General features: G+C 42.8%; 2 protein-coding genes across 5 annotated transcripts in view; one reads left to right on the top strand and one right to left on the bottom strand.

Annotated features, from left to right (window-relative positions):
• The window catches only part of LOC311040720 (ankyrin repeat domain-containing protein 10-like), a 454,992-nt gene that overhangs the window by 433,991 nt on the left and 5,495 nt on the right, over window positions 1–15,506 (top strand). The gene's annotated exons all lie outside the window — the stretch shown is intronic.
• The window catches only part of LOC311040716 (diacylglycerol kinase zeta-like), a 168,239-nt gene that overhangs the window by 80,561 nt on the left and 72,172 nt on the right, over window positions 1–15,506 (bottom strand). For all 4 annotated transcript variants that reach the window (XM_084051063.1, XM_084051062.1, XM_084051061.1 and 1 more), the window contains 16 exons: window positions 15,378–15,446; window positions 14,335–14,406; window positions 13,614–13,730; window positions 13,204–13,275; window positions 12,154–12,252; window positions 10,980–11,062; window positions 10,654–10,714; window positions 6,721–6,834; window positions 6,397–6,534; window positions 6,113–6,191; window positions 5,932–5,987; window positions 4,525–4,587; window positions 3,399–3,472; window positions 2,803–2,914; window positions 2,583–2,669; window positions 2,243–2,355 (listed from right to left, as the gene is read on the bottom strand). In XM_084051063.1, the coding sequence (XP_083907189.1) occupies window positions 2,243–2,355; window positions 2,583–2,669; window positions 2,803–2,914; window positions 3,399–3,472; window positions 4,525–4,587; window positions 5,932–5,987; window positions 6,113–6,191; window positions 6,397–6,534; window positions 6,721–6,834; window positions 10,654–10,714; window positions 10,980–11,062; window positions 12,154–12,252; window positions 13,204–13,275; window positions 13,614–13,730; window positions 14,335–14,406; window positions 15,378–15,446 (1,409 nt within the window). The remainder of the gene's footprint in view (window positions 1–2,242; window positions 2,356–2,582; window positions 2,670–2,802; window positions 2,915–3,398; window positions 3,473–4,524; window positions 4,588–5,931; window positions 5,988–6,112; window positions 6,192–6,396; window positions 6,535–6,720; window positions 6,835–10,653; window positions 10,715–10,979; window positions 11,063–12,153; window positions 12,253–13,203; window positions 13,276–13,613; window positions 13,731–14,334; window positions 14,407–15,377; window positions 15,447–15,506) is intronic.

Below are 15,506 nucleotides of genomic sequence, written 5' to 3' on the forward strand. Positions count from 1 at the left end.
AAAACAAAGATTCTCACACTCAACGGGTGTATTTGCAAACACGAAGATTCTCGTGTTTGGCACTCTACTACTTAAAAGGATCCCTGGCTAAAAAGCCGTATGTCTTAATACATTATAATTGCCCTCTAGCTATAACTAAAATTTTAAATTAAAAACACCTTAAATATTTGATCTATTTTAGAAATGGTTGATCTTTCACTCAATAGGGACCGCTCTCGTCGCAAGGGATCCTTTTAAGACACATCAAATAGGGCCCTCAGGGTCAATCTATTAAAGTTGTGTTCCTGGTAGAGACATCTGAGCCTAACATTTTTTGTTTGACATTTTAAAGCATCTTACACAATCTTCACCATAGTGATCTATTTTATGATTCCCACATAGGCTGATGTTACACTTGACCTTTTTATTCATTGTTTTAATCCTTTGGTTAAAACAAAATTCTGATTTAAAGACAGATCAAATACATTGTTTTTAGACAAATTATTGTCTCCGCCAGGCCGAAAGGCATGGCGAGAGAGTATGTTTTACCCCCTGTCCGTCCGTCCGTCCGTCCGTCCGTCCGTCATTCGATCTGTCTGTGTACAGCTAATCTCCGGCACCGTTGGCGTGCTTGATGCGAAACTGTGCACACACACTCCCTGGATACCAGAGCAGATCCTCTGCCCCAATTTTTTCACAGGGGCTTGTTATAGCGCCACCAGGAGGCCGATTGGTGCAAAACACATTTCTTGACAGTACTCCTACATATTTTGTTTAAACAGCACGCAAATCGGTACACAGTATCTCTATAGTCATTAAACGAAACGGGTCTTTCAGATTTTTCATATTCCTTCCTGATTGACTAAAATTGCCTTCCAAAGTTTGCAGGAGTGCTCCGTTTTGAACAAAATGCCTCAAATCATGAACACAGCATGCAATTTCCGTGAAATTTTGCACGCACATTCCCACTACGTCAAGGAGGAAATGCTACTTGAAAATTTTAAAATCAGCCTCATGGTGGCGCTATAACAGGCCGATTTGTGTTTTTTCCTATAACTGTACCGATCTGTGTAAAACTTTGTATGCACACTCTCTAGAGGCCAAGGAAAAATCTTTGCCCTGCATTTTTCACATCTGCCTTTTATAGCGCCACCAGGAGGCCGACTTATGTAAAACACATTTTTTGATTGTAAGCCTTCAGATTGTATCCAAATTTCAATCCAAATCTCTATAGTCATGTGATCAAGATGGATGTGTTAGATGTTTCATAGTCCATCCTGATTGACTAACATTTACATCTAAAGTTTGCAGGAGTGGCCCGTTTTGAACAAAATGCCGCAAATCATGAACGCAGCGTCCGATTGCAGTGAAACTTTGCTCCCACATTCGCACTACGTTGAGGAACAAATGCCACCATTTTAACATTGCCCTATTATAGCGCCACCTTGAGGCCAATTTTTGCAACAGTTTTCTTTTTTATATTACTCCTACAAATTGTGTCCAAACATCATGCACCCATTATCTCTATAGTCAAGTGGTCAAGATGGTTCCGTCTGATTTTTCATATTACATCCTGATTGCCGAATTCCGAACATTGCTGCCCCACAATAACCTACCTGACCTGGCGGAGACCTGTGCTCCGAGGAGCACAGGTTTTCATTGCTCCAGTCAAGAAACAAAGCATGGGCCCTAACAAGATGCTTAGGTGACCCCTCCCACTGGCTGGCCTTCAGACAGCCACGCAACAAATGCACAACGTTAGAGAGAAAAGCACCAACTAATTAGTGCTTTTTGGCGAATTAAAAAGACAGCGCACACACACGCGCACCACATATAAATACAAGCACTCACACAGGAAGACAAAGCACGAACGTGCACACACATGATGCACGTACCGCGTGTGCACACACATGCACACTGAGAGACAGCGTGCACGCACGCACGCATGACGCACAGACAGAGGCACAGGAGAGAGAGAGAGAGAGAGAGAGAGAAAGAGAAAGAGAGAGAGAGAGAGAGAAGGCAGCAGCCTGCTGTTTTGATCTTTAATTAGCAGTATTTGCAACACCTGGGTGTGATTTGCTTCAAGTTCAAACCATTGAAATTAATGGATAGGGATATAATATTCCTCTAGTTCATATGAAATAAACCCATCAAAGGCACCGCTTACGTTTTTTTTTTTAAGTCATAAAGAGATTGTGTGTGTGCGTGTGCGTGTGCGTGTGCGTGTGCGTGTGCGTGTGTGTGTGTGCGCGCGACCTACTCATTGAGGTGTGGCAGTGAGGTGCGTCGTTTGGTTTTCTGGACCATGTTGGCCTGGTTTCTGAGGCTGATGTGGATGACAGAGGGCGCTAGTCTGCAGGGTTCCCCATCCACCTGCCAACACAAGGAACAGAGGCAACCAGTTCATCCATTAAATCAGGGGGTCCACAACCTTTTGCAGCTGGACACCCAAAAGAAAGAAATATAGTGTGACCCCGAGACCCAAACTTACAAAAATACTTTATGATGTGTAATTATGATAGTAAACACTTTGGTAAACACTGTCGATGAATCGAACAGAACAGATTCAAGCACAAACCAATAGACTAGAATAGATGTACCTGTACAGGAAGGGGTTTTGTCGTGGTCAGGGTCACCTCGCTACACTGGTTTAACCTCTCGCCATGACCTCCAACCTGGAGAGTTGCCTACACACACACACACACACACACACGCGCACAAACAAGATGGTTGTAAGATTCCATCTCCTGCTGGCTATGTCACTCAAGAGTTTTAAATGCAAATATGAGGAGAAAGGGGACCAATAGGAGTTTGAGTTACCAGTGATGTCATGGTGAACCCTATGACCTCGATGTATCCGTCGTCGTGGCGCTGAGGCTCAAAGTCGTGATGCTCGCCGGGGTTTCCCCAGGGTGTGGTGCCCGCACAGTACCTGGGAGATGCACACGCACGCGCACGCACACGCACACACACACACACACACACACACACACACATTCATTATTTGGATCTGCACATAATGGATCCAAACACAAATCAGAACAAGGCTCTACGTCTGTGGTTCTCAACCTGAGGACCGGGGCCCACTGGTGGGCCACAGGACTATTGCAAGTTGGCTACCAAATAATTGACAAAACACTAAGATGGTGTGTTTTCTTTAAAACCTTGTGATGTCATTGTGATAAATAAAAACATTTAAAGTATATGAATCCAAGCTGGAACACATTGATTGATCATTAAAATACACACGCTCTGAAAACGCACACGGGCCACCCATAAGTGGTCAGATGAGTGGGCCGCACGAAGATTTTCATAGTGCGGCACTCACTGCCGCGCTATGAAAGCTTGTAAATCTGCTATTTTTCTAATAGCCAAATAAATCTAAAAATACACACTTTACATTGTACAGTACTAACCTGGGTATATTGAGGAAGACCAAGCATTGTAGCTTCAGCTCCTGGACCTTCGATGTCAAATCTGTCCCGTCACACTGATGGACAGACGGGCGACGGACGGACGGATGGACGGAAAAATGGATGGAGACACAAGGTCAAGACAAGGTTTCTTTATTGCTACGTCTTGAGCACAGGTAAGTAAAGAGTTAAATCATTATTTTGTTCTGGTTCCTCAGATTTTCTACCAGCATCAACCACTTAAACCAAGGGTAATTAACTAGATTAGGCAGGAGGCCACAAGACAGTGACAACGAAAAGGAACAAAATGTTTGTGGTTAACCGTTTAGCAGTAACCGTTAAGACATTTGTAACCGGTTAATACTAATGGTTACCATCATCCACCATTTACAAAGTGCAAGGTTGTAGTCGTAGCACCATGAAAATTTGTCAACCGACAACAGGGTTAAGTGGTCGAGCGTTTAGAATCTTAAGAAAACAAGTATGTCCAGCAAGGTAACAGATCAAACCTGGCTCTTATGAAAATAACATGTCTAGCATAAATAACAGACTACCTAGCATCTATCAAAATAACATAACCGCCGTAGCGTCTATGTAAATAATGTAACTATTACCTTAACAGCATGTCTACTTGCATCTACAGTATCAACTGTATCTTACAGTATCTTAATTAGCACTCACGCAAATAACATACACCATCTAGCATCAATCTAATAATGTCATTATTATCTAGCTACAAGTAAACAGAATAACTCCAGTAGCTAGAATACTTGCTAGATATGATGATAAATGCTAGTGGCGTACATACTAGACGGAGATGGGGAATGACGTACGTCGGGGGTGAGGAACTGGTACGTTTTTTATGTCAGTGCATTCAGTGCATTCATAGTTTGACACGTTTCTTATGCGTGATTAGGGCCAAGAGGCTATTCATCCTCCAGAGGGAAGCCGTGAACGTATGTCAGGTACGTCAGGTTGAGCTCAGAGCTCAACCTGACGGATGACATAATCGACGGACAAACCCCCCACCCCCCCTCCCCTTTTTGGTCTCCCCCTCCGTTCCTTATGCTTACTTAAGGGTCTTACGTCGAGTATGAATAGGCCAAGGAGTTGACAGTCTGGCACTTACCACCACTTTAATGTGTTTGGAGAGATCCTTAGAGCTTCCCATCAGGAAGTCTGAGAAGGCCGTCTGTCGAGGACAGAAAGACAGAACACAGTGTTTAAGATGATCCTCTAATAAACCAGTGGACTCAAGGGGGTCCTTCAGATGATTGGGGGGTCACAGTATGTGACAATTTAACAACTTGTAAGACCTTTTTAATACACAAAAAAATTAAAACTGGTCAAACATTGGCCAGATTGACAAATAATATAAGAAAGAGGATTTTTTTTAAAATAGCCAATCTACAAGCTCACAACGCCTCGAGCTTGTGGACTGCTATTTTCACAATATTTATCTGTGGAACCGTGGAACTAAATTGAATGCCTCAACCCCTACATTCCAAGTGCTTATCAGGGTGGGGGGGTCCCCATTTCAAATATGATTATTTTGGGGGGTCACAGCCTGAAAAGGTTGAGAACCACTGCTCTAAATCCATTTCTAATTTAGCTGTCAGTAGAGGAGAGAGACATGAAAGGAGAAGGCAGAGGAAGGGGATGGTGCCTGTCAAATGTCACAACCTGGAACTAATAATAATAGCCTCAATACAATGGTCTTAAGCCTTAGCGTGTCGTTTGCCTGCAAGTCTGTTATAACCTCTCCCAAACCCACGGTCAGCCCTCATTTCCTCTGGTTGATGGACACTGTGTTATCTCCACACACACACACACACACACAGGGCCGGACTGGGACCAAAATTCAGCCCTGGCATTTTGGTCCGAACCGGCCCAGCACCCCCCCCGCGCCGTTTTGTCTACGGGGGGGGGGGCGTTTCACTGCTTCAGCTCAGCCCTGCACATGAACTCTGCAGCCGCACTGAGGCCCCTGTTGGAAAGCATCCCAGCCCAAACATTAACGTAACTAATAAATGGGCCGCGCGACCCGGAAATTAGCGTAATAATCCTAAAACGGGTGCAAAAATATTTTAATTTTTTTTTTTTTTTTTTTTGGGGCCCAGTGGCCCACTGGCCCAGCGGCCCACCGGGCCCGGTACGCAAAATGGCCAGTCCACCCCTGCACACACACACACACACACACACACACACACACACAGCCCATTGGTCTTTTTTCAGTAATAAGTTAAACAAGAAGTGAATGGAGCAGCAAATCTTCGGATCACGATATCTTGGGTTCTGAACATTTAAAAAAAAAAATATGTCTTTTTTATTTTTTTTTTAAACTCTGGATTTTTCATTCTTGGCACTGAGGGCATTCAGAAAAAACTCGGGATAACTTGTGGCTTGGCACTGAGAGAGTTAACAAGAGCTTGTTACTAAATAATAACTTTTTTCTTTTTTTCCCCTAAAAAGTAACGGTTTTGGACATACAAGGTTTCTGCCCGACAGTGACGACACAGTATGTTACAACACTCACCCCAGCGTAGAACATCTTGTTCTTAAAACGACTGTTAAACTTCTCAGGGTTGGCTTCTGAAACCAGAGAATGACAGACATTTAGCATAGGAGGCAGGGTAAATAAAAAGTAGTTGCTCAAATTTTAGCGGTTTCGCATCTGTAACTTAGTGGTTGAATCCACAGAGATCATGTGATTCTACCTCTTGACTCATGGAACTCCAGTGTCACATGGGCATCGAACCCAAGGCTGAAGTAGTTGTTAAACACATCTAGGGCAAGCTGGGGAGAGAAAACACATACAATCACACGTAAATACCTAAACACAGACTGCATTGCATTGCCAAGATGCACACAACCTCTGAATTTGTGTGTGTGTGTGTGTGTGTGTGTGTGTGTGTGTGTGTGTGTGTGTGTGTGTGTGTGTGTGTGTGTGTGTGTGTGTGTGTGTGTGTGTGTGTGTGTGTGTGTGTGTGTGTGTTCAAACCTTGTCAGTTTGCTGCTCATCGTGTTCGGCCCCTGCACTGTGGTTCGGTTCAACCCGTAGATTCCACCTGTCTAATTGGACTACAGCTCCTTCTTCAACATGAGACAGGATCTTAGACACTGGCTCATCTGTATAGCCCTATAATATGCATGGTATGAAAATGATTGTTAATATAACAGAAATTGTGTGTGTGTGTGTGTGTGTGTGTGCATGTGTGTGTGTGTGTGTGTGTGTGTGTGTGTGTGTGTGTGTGTGTGTGTGTGTGTGTGTGTGTGTGTGTGTGTGTGTGTGTGTGTGCGTGCGTGCGTTCGTGCGTGTACCCACCCCTCCCCAGTTAAGGGTCCTGGCTAGGTCGTTTCCTGTCCCCAGTGGTAACACAGCAACAGCAGGCTGAGGGTTCAATGCCAGCTCATCAAGGCAGGATAGCACCCAGCCCACCTAGAAACATACACACAGTTATTTAGACGATGGTTCTCAAACCATTTCATCTTAAGGACCCCCAAATTAATATGTATGGTATTTGGCCAATCCAAAGTATAAAATGTGGATAAAGTGGTTAAAATTATTGTGATGCTATATGGGGGGACCCCCCCAAGGACACACACACACACACACACACACACACACACACACACACACACACACACACTCTTTCACACCCAACAAGAAAACAGACTACTTGATATTCATTATTATTATACAACAAGTAAGACGCGCGAGCGCGGGAAGCGAACGCAAAAAAAAAAAAAATGAATGAAAAAAAATATTTAAAAAAAAGTAACCAATAAAAACATTTTAAAAAATACAATGAAATTCTGCGTTAAAAGGAGCATCTTAGAAAAATACAAATTCACAAAAAAAAAAACTTTGAATGGTTTTGAACAATTCAACAAAGTGTTTGAAGTGCCTGTTTCACCCACTTCCGGGGGGCGGAGCCAAAATCCAAGCCCGAAGTATTTGTTCGTAGACCCCCACTTAGGGGGGTAGAAAAAGTTTCGGAGCGATTCGGGCACTTTTCATTTAACATGGGGTTTCAATGGGGAGTTTTTAGGAGCCTTCTCCGGGGCGTGGCTTCCGGGGGAAGGGGCGGACTTAAACGCAACCTTGACAGGTGTGTTCAGTTTTCAAAGACCTTTCATTTGATGTATGGTACGTCTATATTGGACATTTACTTGGCTGCACACAGGCAGTGCACACAATAGTGCACACAGAGACACACACACACACACACAAGCCGAGCACAGTGTCATAGTAAGCTCCACTTGCGCGGCCTTCTTCCGCTGCGTTCGCAATAACACCAAGAATTTGTACACAGTCTGTACGAGGTTTAGACAGAGACACACAGAGGGTTCGAAATCAACAGGATTCATCCATCCATTCATCCGTCCCTCCATCCACCCCTTTGTCCATCCACCCAGCCCTGCATCCATAGTCCATCCATAGTCCTAGAAAAAGTTTTAACATGCAACAGTTGTCATTCCACACGCACGCACACAGTCACGCACGTAAACCGTCACGCCCCAGGGAATTAATATTAGCAGAAGCAGAAGTGATAATACACAAGGAACTAAATTCCATTCACAGCTTGTCCTAACACCATTTTTATGGTTTTACAAAATCTGTCTGGGAGAGATTACACGCTGAAACATCTTTTAGTCGCGCTTATACGTGCCTGTGTGCATCTGCTGGGTAAGGCTAGCTGCCTGTGCAGGCGAGTATATTTTTTGTGTGTGTGCGTGCATGCGTACGTGCGTGTGCGGTGCGCGCGCACATGCCCTGTGCATCTGTCAGTATGTCAACAGCGTGCTTGTTACATCTGGTTGGGAGAGATTGCATTATGTGCCACTTGAGTTTTCCTGGCACTATAAACCACTGGAGATTAAAACTAACTTGCCTTTTCCATTCCCTAGTTCCCTTTTTGGTTAGTTCTCATTCTTCTCGTATCTGAATGGCAGAGATAAGTTAATCTGCCTATTAACTGTTAACTGTTGTGAACTTGTGAGACTCAACAATATTTACTCAAAAATGTATTGTTGATAAGACTGTGTACAGTATACACACTACAGTATGTTCACTATTGACAGATTGTATACACATAGTCATTATATTCACTATTGATAGACTGTATATATTAATTATATTCACTGTTGACAGACTTTATTGTACAGTACATACAGTATATTATCCAGCTACCTACTGTTGTAGGCCGGTTGACGTATACAGTACAAATTGTATGTACATATATCAGTGTCATATTTACTGTTGATAGTTTGTACAATATATCCATTGGTGATATATGTATGTCCATGCATAATAAAGCATATTCACTGGTGATAGAGGATTTTACATTTGTACAATGCGCAATCAATGTTGTTTGTTCACCCGACCCTCACTAACAACCGCCGTCGCCAGTTGATAAAAGAGGGGTCGGAGAGGGGGAGTGGAGAGGGGGGGGGTAGGGCTCTCCTAGTAAGCCGTTTAGCCTTGTTCAGCTAATAATTTATTCCTTCTCTTCTGTTTCTAATGCAGGAACAACAAGCCTGTCGTGCATGTACTGTAAACTAGACCAGTGTTTCTCAAACTTTTTCATGTCAAGGACCTCCAGAAGCAAAGATTTGAGTTACAAATGTTCACTTTAAAAATATATATTCAAAGGTCGCACTATGAACTTGTATATCTGCTATTTTTGAATAGCCAAAGTATAAAAGGTTGAAGTGGTTAAACTTATTCTGATGCTATATTAACATATTTTGCTGGGGACCCCCTGGAACCCCCCCAAGGACCCCTGGGGGTCCCCGGACCCAACTTTGAGAACCAATGAACTAGGCAGCACCATATTTCTCAATTTCACGTCACCAGAGTAGTGGGAAAATGCTCTGTCTCCTTGTTTTTGTTCCCAATGCTGCTCGAGTCTATAGTAGTCAAGACAATTCAGGACAGTTTGCTGTTTACCTATTAATACCTCTAGTGTTTAATGCTTACTGCTATAGCTTCTATGGCTCCTGAATTTCCCCATGGGGATCAATGCAAGTTGATCTTATCTCTTATCTTAACACTGCCATAACCGTCCCTGTTAATACCAAGGTGGCCCGCAGGCCAACTGGAACTAATTGATGTTCAGTGTGTCTTGGGTTGGAAAATTAAGCCTCAGACTGTGGGTCTGCACTCATTATTATTAAAACTGATGTACCCCAAGGTGACAATTTGCTTCAAAGAACCTTTGCATATTCGGGACAACATATCTCTGTGAGCAGGCGTTCTCCATAACGAACATTGACAAATCTAAACAGCATTCGCTCAACTCCCATCACGATAAACACAATTCGGGCACTATAATGGATGTTGAGAGGCTGGTTCAATCCAAGAGATGTCGGGTGTCTGTATGCTGCAAGTGAAAAATAACACTGTTTGATGCACTGCAACAGGTAAGCAAAATGCATTATGAAATATTGAGTCATAATATTGTGATTCATGGGTAACCTCAGACTATTGCTATAAATGTGATCACTTCAGGCCTAGACCGTGGCGTCGCGGTCTAGGCACCCTGGTTGCAAATCCTTAATAGCAAATGTGCCGCGGGTTCGCGTCCCGTTCCCGTCGGCCTTTCCTGCATGTCTTCCCCCCATCTCTCTCCCCATTCTTCCTGTCAGACTACTTTCCCTGTCCCTCTCCAATAAAAACAATAAAAAAAATACCAAAAACAAATCTTAAAAAAAAAAAAAAAAAAATGTGATCACTTCAATGAAGATTTTAGTCTAATTGTGTTCTTGTACATAAGAAACTAAATTCTCAACACTAGTTATAGCAGAGACAAAGACAGCAGGTAGAAAAGATGAAGGCAACGAAAGCCGTGCGAGCACTCGCATGGAGAGACGAACAGCCTTTTTGCATGTAGTTGGGGCGAGTTATGTACCGATAGGCACAGAATCGTAAATGATGTTGTAGGGACTGCGTTTGCCCCAACTGCCACTCAGTGCACTAACATAGCTCGCGTCGCCAGGCTCTGTCCCCACCCGCCCCCCCCCGCCCCCTTGCGCTTCAACTACATGCAAAAGGGCTGTTCGCTTTTTTTTCCCCTAATCTAGCCCACAACCTCAAATGTATTTGACAACCCCTGGTCTAGAAGACACCTGTACTACTAGCTTCAAACAGTATGTCAAGGGAATCCGAGTTAACTCAGAAGGACAGAATGCATTCAGAAGTCTGTGATCTCTCTGCGTGTAAGACAGAGAGAACAGTGTGTGATATATTACTTACTGTTCCGTCCCCGCCACATGCCAGGATTCTCAGGTTGTGGACTTTACGATACAGCTCCAGACTAGGAGACACAAATACACACACACACCAAATGAGCCAGAGTGTGTGCATGCATTTGCGTGTCTGTGTGAGTATGCAAGTTCATGTGTGTGTGTGTGTGTGTGTGTGTGTGTGTGTGTGTGTGTGTGTGTGTGTGTGTGTGTGCACGCGCGCGCCAATCGTAGTGAGTCATTGTACTGGCTGTGAAAGGGGTAAAATAGTCTGCACATTCTGTACATGTATACTGTACGTGTGTGCGTGTACGTGTGCGTGTGTGTGAGACTCACCCCTCCTTGGGCCCTCCTTGGCTGAGATCAAACACCTGTCTTGGATTGAGGTACCACATGAAGGTCTGCAGGATCTTAGCACCCTGGAACAAACACAAGAGTCAATAATCAATCAATAGTATCTATCTATCCCACCACTCAAATCCCCTTCACTTAGACAGTTTAGCAGCAGAGGTAATGATAGATTCATCCTCCGCGGGGAAACCAAGAGACTTAGACAGTCCTTTGTGCCACTAGCTATGAAGATGTATAATGACGCACACAATGGTTGCTCAGCTCAGCTAATTGCTCGGAAACAAGCAGTTCAGAACGCTATGGATGGACACTATTAGACATGCTTATTGTGCCCTCTCTTGCTTTTTCCTTTGTCTTGCACTATGCCTGCACTGCTGAGGGTGTATAGTATTGTATTGTATATTCTAAACTGTATGTTATATTTATTATTTATAAATGTGTTAACAACTTACTTACTGATGGTGCTGCTTTGACTGTGATGTCTTTCCATCATGCTGTATCTACACAGTACTTTTTTAAACTGCTGTACTGTCTTTGGTGACTGAATTTCCCTCTCTGGATCAATACAGGTCTTATCTCATCTCTTATTATCTTATCTTATCTAAGCAAGGCAGCCTAGAGATATGCATAGTTGACCTGCAGCACCACCTGGTGGACCAATTGTCTGACTGCATGACATTCATACACATACTGTAGATCGCTGGTTCTCAAACCTTTTCATGTCAAGGACCCCCAAAATGTACACATAATTTAGCCCGCGGACCCCCATTTGAAAAGATATGCCAGGGACCCCCATAAGAGAAGATGTTTACGGCTATAGCAGTGATTCTCAATTTCAAGGATCCCCAATTTGATATGCATTATACTGTAGGCCACGGGCCCCGATTTGTGTTAATTAACACTCATTTGGCTGGGGACCCCCTGGAACCCCCTCAAGTACCCCTGGGGTTAGACCCCACTGTTGTAGAACAACTGCTGTAGATAGACAGCCTGATTACAATAGTCTCACGCAGGCAATTAAAGGAGAAATATGACAAGAAGACAAGATATAACTTTACAGACTGACAGCCTTGACAGCCGACATTTGGCAGCATGATGCCCTCACATGAGTGAGCGACAAACAAAACCCTTTGAATCTTCAATCAGACGCATTTGATACCTGGTTTCCTCCACTCTTGGGGTTGACAAACACCAGCAGCGGCTTCATCAGAGGCGAGGGGATGGGTCGGATGATAAAAGGCTTCCAGAGCCTTCCTTCCTGCGGAGACAAGAGGCAAAGAAGAAAACATATTCATCCGCAGGCTCTCCTCTTCCTCGATGCTTGTCAAAAGGGTGTCGGATGTTAACGTACACTTCACAGCATTCACTCTACGGAGGTAGAGCATGCATGTGACAGTAGCTTTGAGACTACAATCAATGTATGAAAACTGTGATACAATTAAAGTTGATGATTACGATACAATTAAGGTTACACATTTTTTTGTCGTCATAAAGGGGTAGTTCACTCAAGAAATGACTTTTCTTTTTTTATTGTTTACCTACCCGGTGGTGTCTTTGATTCACGGAGAGTTTTAGTTTGTAAAAAAATCCTTAAATGGTGAATCCAGAATGTAAAAATGAAGAAAAAACACAGTTCATAATGCAGTCCGGTGTCTGTTCTATCTCTTTACGTTCTATACGTTCTTATTCTATGGTTATAGAATGAGAAAATCTTTTTTTTAAACACCCGGAAGCTAAACCTAAAGTGTTTTTAAAGTTTATTTTCACTATTTCGGTGATATTTCTGTGAGTTCTTTCAGCGGACTTCGGTAGAAGAGAATGTAAATGATAATATGAGCGGTGTTTTGGACTTTATGGATGGATTTTGATATAGTCGCTGCTGTTAATTCGGGTCTCGGATTAATTCCATTCATCAAATTATTTTTATTTTGGATTCTGGATTCACCGTTGAGGAATGTTTTACAAACTACAACTACGATAGAAAACGATAGATAGAAAGTCATCATAAATGCTCTATATTTAGTTGAACAGGACTCTTTACTTGCTCTTTTACAAACTCCAGTTACAGTATGATTGTAATGGAGGAAAATGTGTTGGGCCATTACGGTGGTAAAGTAACACAACACAGGAACAATAAGAACACATTTCATTTGAAGTAGCGGCAAACAACATGTTTGATTCATCTCAACGTACTGAAACATATACACACCTCCACTCCCTTTTTACTGCTTTTCCTCTTGAACGATGTCCTCTTCTTCTTTTTACTGTTCTTTATAGATGACTGTGGAGAGAGAGAGGGAGAAGAGAAGAGAAGAGAAGAGAAGAGAAGAGAAGAGAAGAGAAGAGAAGAGAAGAGAAGAGAAGAGAAGAGAAGAGAAGAGAAGAGAAGAGAAGAGAAGAGAAGAGAAGAGAAGAGAAGAGAATTGTTGTTCCAATAAAAAACACTAGATGGCACCAACAGACTTCAGTTTTTCCCTATGCTCCAGGCACCAGACAAACACAAAGCCATGTGGACAAACCAGACCAGTCACCTCTGTAAACAGACACCAGGAGGACGTGTCCCTGAGCTGTATAGATAAAAAAAAAACACGGCTACAGAGTGATTGACAGACATGTTACCTGATGTCGCTTGACTCGTATGATCCAGGTGGGCGGGACTATGAGTGCAGCGTGAGCTCCTATTGTACAGGTCTCCTCTATCTGCTGCAGCATGAAGCAGGAGACCTTGTTGTGGTACTGGACACACACACACACACACACACACACACACACACACACACACACACACACACACACACACACACACACACACACACACACACACACACACACACACACACACACACACACACACACGGTTTAGGTAGGGCTGGGTGCTATGACGTGTCGTGAGTGTGACGATAATATTGTGTCGTGACAATTTCTTCAACATTCTCAAAATGAAAATTCATAAACAAAGCTAAAACAGCAGATCTACAAGCTCATAGGTTGAGCTTGTAGATGGGCTGTTTTCACTATTTTTGAAAATCTTTTTTGAAAAACATAAAATACGGCTTCAAGTGATTACAACTTACGCCATTTAAAAATATATATATATATATTTATTATTATTTTTATTTTTTTGCCATTTTAAAAACTTACTTAAAAAAAAAAAAAAAAAAAACTTTTTTAATAAAAAAAAAAAAATAAAACTTTGTTTTTGTCCATTTTAAAAACTTACGCCATTTTACAACATTGCCATATCCAAAATCCCAGTTCTCATACCACGACATCAACATACGGTAATATTAACATATTGCCCATCCCTAGGTTTATGACACAATCCCTACAAAATACTTACAGCCTGTTTGCACCAGGAGCAACTGATAGCAACAATCTCTTTACTGTGGAAGGCAAACTTCTGCTGGAAACCCTGCAGGGAAGAGGCGAGGCCGACACAGATAATGAGTTCTTTCTTTTACAATAAAGACCGGCGTACTGTACGTTATCCCGCTCATTACACGGCTGCTTAACCAACGACGTAACAACAAATCGATTTAAGAACGATTTTTATTTGGCTCGCAAGCTCCTGCTCCCATAGCAACGTAAACACAAGGCAAAACAGTGGCCTGTTATTCAGCAACAACAGACCCGCCGCATGCCTCTATTGTCCAATCGGAGTCGAGCGCCCAACAAAGCCGTGTAATGAGCGTGTTCATCGTCTGGTCATAAATCACGGTTGGCTGTGGGGAGTTATGAAGACCTTCCAGTCTGTACACATGTCCTACAAAAGCAAATAATAGCCCTGTTGAGGAGGTTCATCTCTGTGGCGACGGATGCTTTTCCGCGGTCGGCGGCACTCGGCTGTATCTCTTACTTAACACATCGCTGTCATACACATAATCACACCTAAGAACACACTCTTCATCGCTAATTGCTTTAATGACATCCCAGCGGTGCAGCTAATGCACACTCTGAGCTACAGTAGACTGTACTGCGTTGTACGTCATATCATGGCAGAGACATTGTCAAGAGAATTCTTACCATAAGCCTTTGTACACAAACCTCAGCTTTTGTATTGCTGTGACCATTTCAGTGACCCTTACCCTGTTCGCCTGCACTTTGCTTAATACCAACCGCGACATCTACTAAATCATATTGTGTAGCCCGGTGGTGTACCGAGGCAAACAGGTGCGCCTTGGGATTTTGTAACAACCACATTATATAAAATATTTATTTTTATGTTCTATATCAGCACCCATTTCCCAATACAGAGGCAAATTATATACCCCCAAAAATATATATTTTAATCACTTTCTAACTGGCTTCCGTATTTGGGGCAAATCATTATAGATAACTTTTTTTCATTTCATTTTTTTCTAAACAAACAAATATATTACTAACCTTGCCGCATTGTTTACATTTCCCCTCCTGTCTCCGCCGATGGACCCAATGGTGACGAACCACGATTGGCTGCAACACACACACTATTATGTTTTATACTTTTGAAATATTTAACAAAACCTTGCCAGT

This window comes from Gymnoscopelus microlampas (assembly GCF_963454915.1).
Source record: "Gymnoscopelus microlampas genome assembly, chromosome: 24".
In the NCBI taxonomy this organism is placed as follows: Eukaryota; Metazoa; Chordata; class Actinopteri; order Myctophiformes; family Myctophidae; genus Gymnoscopelus; species Gymnoscopelus microlampas.